Genomic DNA, 4,487 nt, shown 5'->3' on the forward strand with positions numbered 1-4,487 from the left:
CAAGGGTTTTTTATTTACCGCCTTTTTAATTTCACATAATTTGGATATTTTCACATCTATCTAACAACCTTAAGGTTAACACTGCTAACTAACAGTAAACAGTTATGCTAAACCGCAAGACCAACATGGTATTTAATGGAAGCTAATGCTAAAGTGCTAAACCAACACGGTATCTAGCATTAGCTCATGCTAAAGCACGACACCGATGTGGTATTTAGAGTTAGCTGAAGCTAAACGCTATAAGAGCATGAATAAAACGTTGAACTACTTCAGGAATCCTACAGTCAACAAACCAAAACTTCAACACAGATGTTTACAAAGCAGCAAATTAGAGCTTTAGAATTTATCTGGAAAAAATGATTTATTTAAAGCTCCTCAAAAATGCTAAGGCACTAAATGAAACATTAGCTCAGCTACAAGCTGATCAGCTGATCGCTGTGACCAACAGGGACTGAGAAACCAGCCCAGAGGGTTAAACTGATGCTTCTTGTGTTGACCTTTGACCTGCTGGCCTCCAGCAGCGTCTCCACCCATCAGACAGGAACCAGAACCAGGAAGTTGTTGGTGACTGTTTACCTTCTTGATCCTCTTGCATGGACACCTGAGCTTCACCTTCTGCTGACACGTCTCCTCACACACACCTGGATGGCACACCTGTTTGCAGCGATGGCCGCAGCTCAGCTACACACAGAGAGAGAGAGTCAGCGCTCCTGACAGAGCAGAGCAACAGAACCGGGTCCAGCCTGAGGGTTCTGGTCCAGTGAAGGCAGAGAAAACAAACCATGTGTCTCTAAACACGGCTGTTAGATCAGAGAGTCTGAGAGCAGACCCCGTCTGACCACCTCCAAACATCCTGCCCTCTGATTGGCTGCAGCTCTGGCCTCGCTCCAGCAGGCAGAAACCTTTAAAGGGCCGGTCTCATGTTTTACACCCATTTTATGGCCTCATCCAGTAACTGTTACCTTCAGCTGTTAGGAAAATGCTAACAGCTATATCAGTACATTTAAAAGCTCCGTTTCTGAAGCTCCGCCTCCAGGAAGTCATGGCTCCTGTATTAACCCTTTAACAGCGTTTCCACCAGAGCTCAGCAGATCCACCAGCTGTTTGTTAGCTGGGGGGGGAGGAGCTGCATCTCGAAGGCGGGGATCGGTCCAATCAGGCGTTTATAAACACTAAGTGGTTGTCATGGAGATTACAGGATTTATCAAGCACAAAAGAATCAAAGCAGCACTGGAGGTTTGTTTTTGATGAGGAAAAACATTAAAACATGAGTTGGTTTTACGTGTCACTGGCCCTTTAAGACCACATGCTCCACATGCATGAGCCACTTCCTTCAGAGCAGGAAGTGGCTCCATAATGAGCCAATCAGAAGCCCCCCCTGTGTGTGTGTACCTCTTTAGGACACTGGTTGCTGCAGGAGCCCAGCTGGATCCTGGTTGGCTCGTCGGCGACCGTCAGCTTCCTGCAGACAGCTGATTGGTTCAGACCCAGCACGGCCCTGATGGAAGGCGTTGCCATGGAAACCCCACTCACCTGCACTCAAGGTAGAGCGTGCTGATCCGGCAGTGGCAGCGCTGGCGGAGCATCTGGCTGCAGGGGGGGCAGTCGCCAGGGTGACAGGGGCGGGGGCAGGGGTGGGGGCAGCCGGGGGGGCGGGGCTTACCACAGCCTTCCTCACACGCCTCGCACTGCGGGGACATCCGATTGGTTAACGGGGCGCCCTTCCTGCTGCATTCTGACCAAGGAGAGGCGGTCTCACCTGGTTGCCGTCGGTAACCAGGTGGCACTCCCGGCTGCAGCTGTGGTTCCCGCAGGCCAGCGGGCGCCCGCAGGCCCGACCGCAGGAGAAACGGCCCTGACGGTGACACGGGACCGGGCTCACCTGCACACACACAGAACCAGCAGCTGGAGCAGCAGACGGGCCGGGACGCAAAGGTCACAGAAGGTCAAGGAAGGTCAGAGAAGGTCAGAGAAGGTCGCAGCAGATAGAGGAGCTGGGAGGACAGCGGCTGACATTTACAGAAAACAAAGAGCCGACAGCAGAGATGGAGAGATAGGAGGAGGAGGAGGAGGAAGATACGGACCGGAACCGAGACGACAAGTGGGACTCAGCAGAACTCTGCTGCAGAGTGAACAGACAGCAGGAGGAAACGGGTTCTGGTTCTGGTTCTTACCTCGTGCTCCCCGAAGCAGGACCTGAAACACAAACAGAGAAACCATCAGAGGGGAGGAGACAGAGAACGGTCCGGTCTCGGTCCAGCTGGCAGGAACATGGTTCTGGACATTGGTCCGGTCCGTTTCAACGTCAGAACTGTTCTGGTTCTGTTTGACCACAACCTCTGACCCGGTTACCGCTCTGCAGTCTGAGCAGAACCCAGGAACCGGGCCAGAACCTAACCCAGCTTGAGCTCTGTCCTGGAACCGGATCACAGCGGTTCTGAAGGCCCGCCTCCAGCTGCTGACGCCACCGTCCCTCTGATCCGGCTGGGAGGTCAAACAGAACCGGGTCCAGATCCGGGCCTGGCAGGGAGTCAGAACTTTGTTCTCACAGGACAAACAACCCCCAGGGTCCGACTGAGCACAGCTCCAGATCAGAACCAGAACCAGAACCAGGCTGTCGCAGAGCTGGGTGTTTGGACCAGAACCAGGATGGGAGCGAGCTGCTGCGGAGGTGAACTAATGACTGCTATCAGGACCGGCAGGCGGGCTCAGCGCCGCTAGCGCTAATGGGTCATGACAGAACCGGGCCCAGCAGAACCTGACTGCTGTTCATCTGGCTTCTGGCCCAGTTTGATTCTAACAGAAGCTTCCAGCTTTGGGTCGGGTTGAGTCAGAACCAGATGGTTCTGGTTAAAACAAGCATAAACACTGAGAGCATAGAGCTAGAGAGACCAGATCCGCCTCATGGACGTAAACACACCAGGTTAATGTAACCTAGATAATCGACATGTGAACAGAACCACAGAACCACAGAGCTCAGAGTCGGGTCACTTCCTGTGAGTTCAGTTTATATCTGTGCCGTTTCAGTCTGACCAGAACCAGAACCAGAACCGGGTCGGTACCTACGTGGGGATGGGGACCTGGCAGGGCGGGCAGGGCAGCGCTTTCTTCATGAAGGTCGGTTCCGCCGGCTGCTCCCACGGCCCGGCCAACTGGACCTGAACACACAGAGGCAGAGCGGTCGGTTCCGATCGGACCCGGTTCAGACCCGGTCAGAGGGGTTTCCACGGCCTACCTGCTGGGACCGGACCAGAACCAGGTCGTGGCAGGGCTGGGGGCAGGCGTGGCGGCAGCCGGGCAGCGGCAGCAGGCAGGGGCGCGCGCAGGGCGGGCAGGGCCCCGGGTGGCAGCGGTGGGGCTCCCCGTCCCGGTGGTGGCAGCTGGGGGGCAGCCTGCGGGCAGAGACAGCGCTGACGACCCGCCGGACCTCCGGAACCGCCGGCCGGCCGGCCGGCCGGCCGGGTACCACACCTACCTGCAGGGCTCCCTGCAGCGGGGCGGCTTGGTGCTGCGCTCTCGGCCGCACGGAACCACCAGAACCGACGAGCCGCAGCTGCAGCGGACCGGAACCGTCTCTGGACACGGGTAGCAGCTTCCTGGGGACGGACAGCGGGTCAGGAACCGGACTGACTTCAGAGGTCTGTAGAACCCATTCCAGGTTCTACAGACACCTGAACCAGACCAGTCGGATCAGAACCAGAATATTCTTGACTAAAACTTTTGGACCAGAACCAAGGGTGAATTCTGGTCCAGAACTTCAACAGAACTTCATGGACCTGAAGGAGAAGGCTCAGGTCAGTGATCAGAACCAGTCCGGTCCCAGCTGGTTCTGTTTGGACCCGGTCAGAACCACTGCAGGGCTCATTAAAATGCCTCAGAGGCAGCAGCTGATCGGCCCGGCTCGCCTGCTCCAGATAACAGACGGGTTCTGGTTCTGATCCGGCTCACGTCAACACTGCAGTCTGAGAGGTCAGAGGTCACACACTCACTAACCGGACCGATCCGGCATCAGAACCAGAACCAGGTCCACACAAACACAAAGCGCCACGCGCTCAGCTCTTATCGGTCAGGCATCGCCGCGGCAACGGAAAGGTCAGAGCAGCCAATCAGCACGCAGACGGCCGCACGCTGCTGGGAGCCAATCAGAGGCTGAGATGGTTTATCAGGAACAATGGAGACACACACACACACACACACACACACACACACTGACTGACACACACACACAGACACACACACACACACACACACACACACACACACACATAGACACTGACTGACACACACACACACAGACACACACACTGACTGACACACACACAGACACACACACTGACTGACACACACACATAGACACACACACTGACTGACACACACACACTCACTGACACACACACACACAGACACACACACAGACCCACACACACACAGACACACACACTGACTGACACACACACAGACACACACACTGACTGACACACACACAG

At 55.5% G+C, this 4,487-nt stretch overlaps 1 protein-coding gene across 5 annotated transcripts in view; it reads right to left on the minus strand.

Moving 5' to 3' along the window:
* The window catches only part of nfxl1 (nuclear transcription factor, X-box binding-like 1), a 17,748-nt gene that overhangs the window by 4,772 nt on the left and 8,489 nt on the right, over window positions 1-4,487 (minus strand). For 3 of the 5 annotated variants that reach the window (XM_015016358.1, XM_015016359.1, XM_015016360.1), the window contains exons 15-22: window positions 3,476-3,596; window positions 3,236-3,392; window positions 3,067-3,158; window positions 2,175-2,196; window positions 1,760-1,882; window positions 1,534-1,688; window positions 1,393-1,462; window positions 577-681 (exon numbers count right to left, since the gene is read on the minus strand). In XM_015016358.1, coding sequence (XP_014871844.1) covers window positions 577-681; window positions 1,393-1,462; window positions 1,534-1,688; window positions 1,760-1,882; window positions 2,175-2,196; window positions 3,067-3,158; window positions 3,236-3,392; window positions 3,476-3,596 — 845 coding nt within the window. The other 2 variants (XM_015016361.1, XM_015016362.1) reach the window with 2 other exon arrangements.

Source organism: Poecilia latipinna, unplaced genomic scaffold (assembly GCF_001443285.1).
Source record: "Poecilia latipinna isolate Pla-1442-1.1 unplaced genomic scaffold, P_latipinna-1.0 Scaffold2010, whole genome shotgun sequence".
NCBI lineage: Eukaryota > Metazoa > Chordata > Actinopteri > Cyprinodontiformes > Poeciliidae > Poecilia > Poecilia latipinna.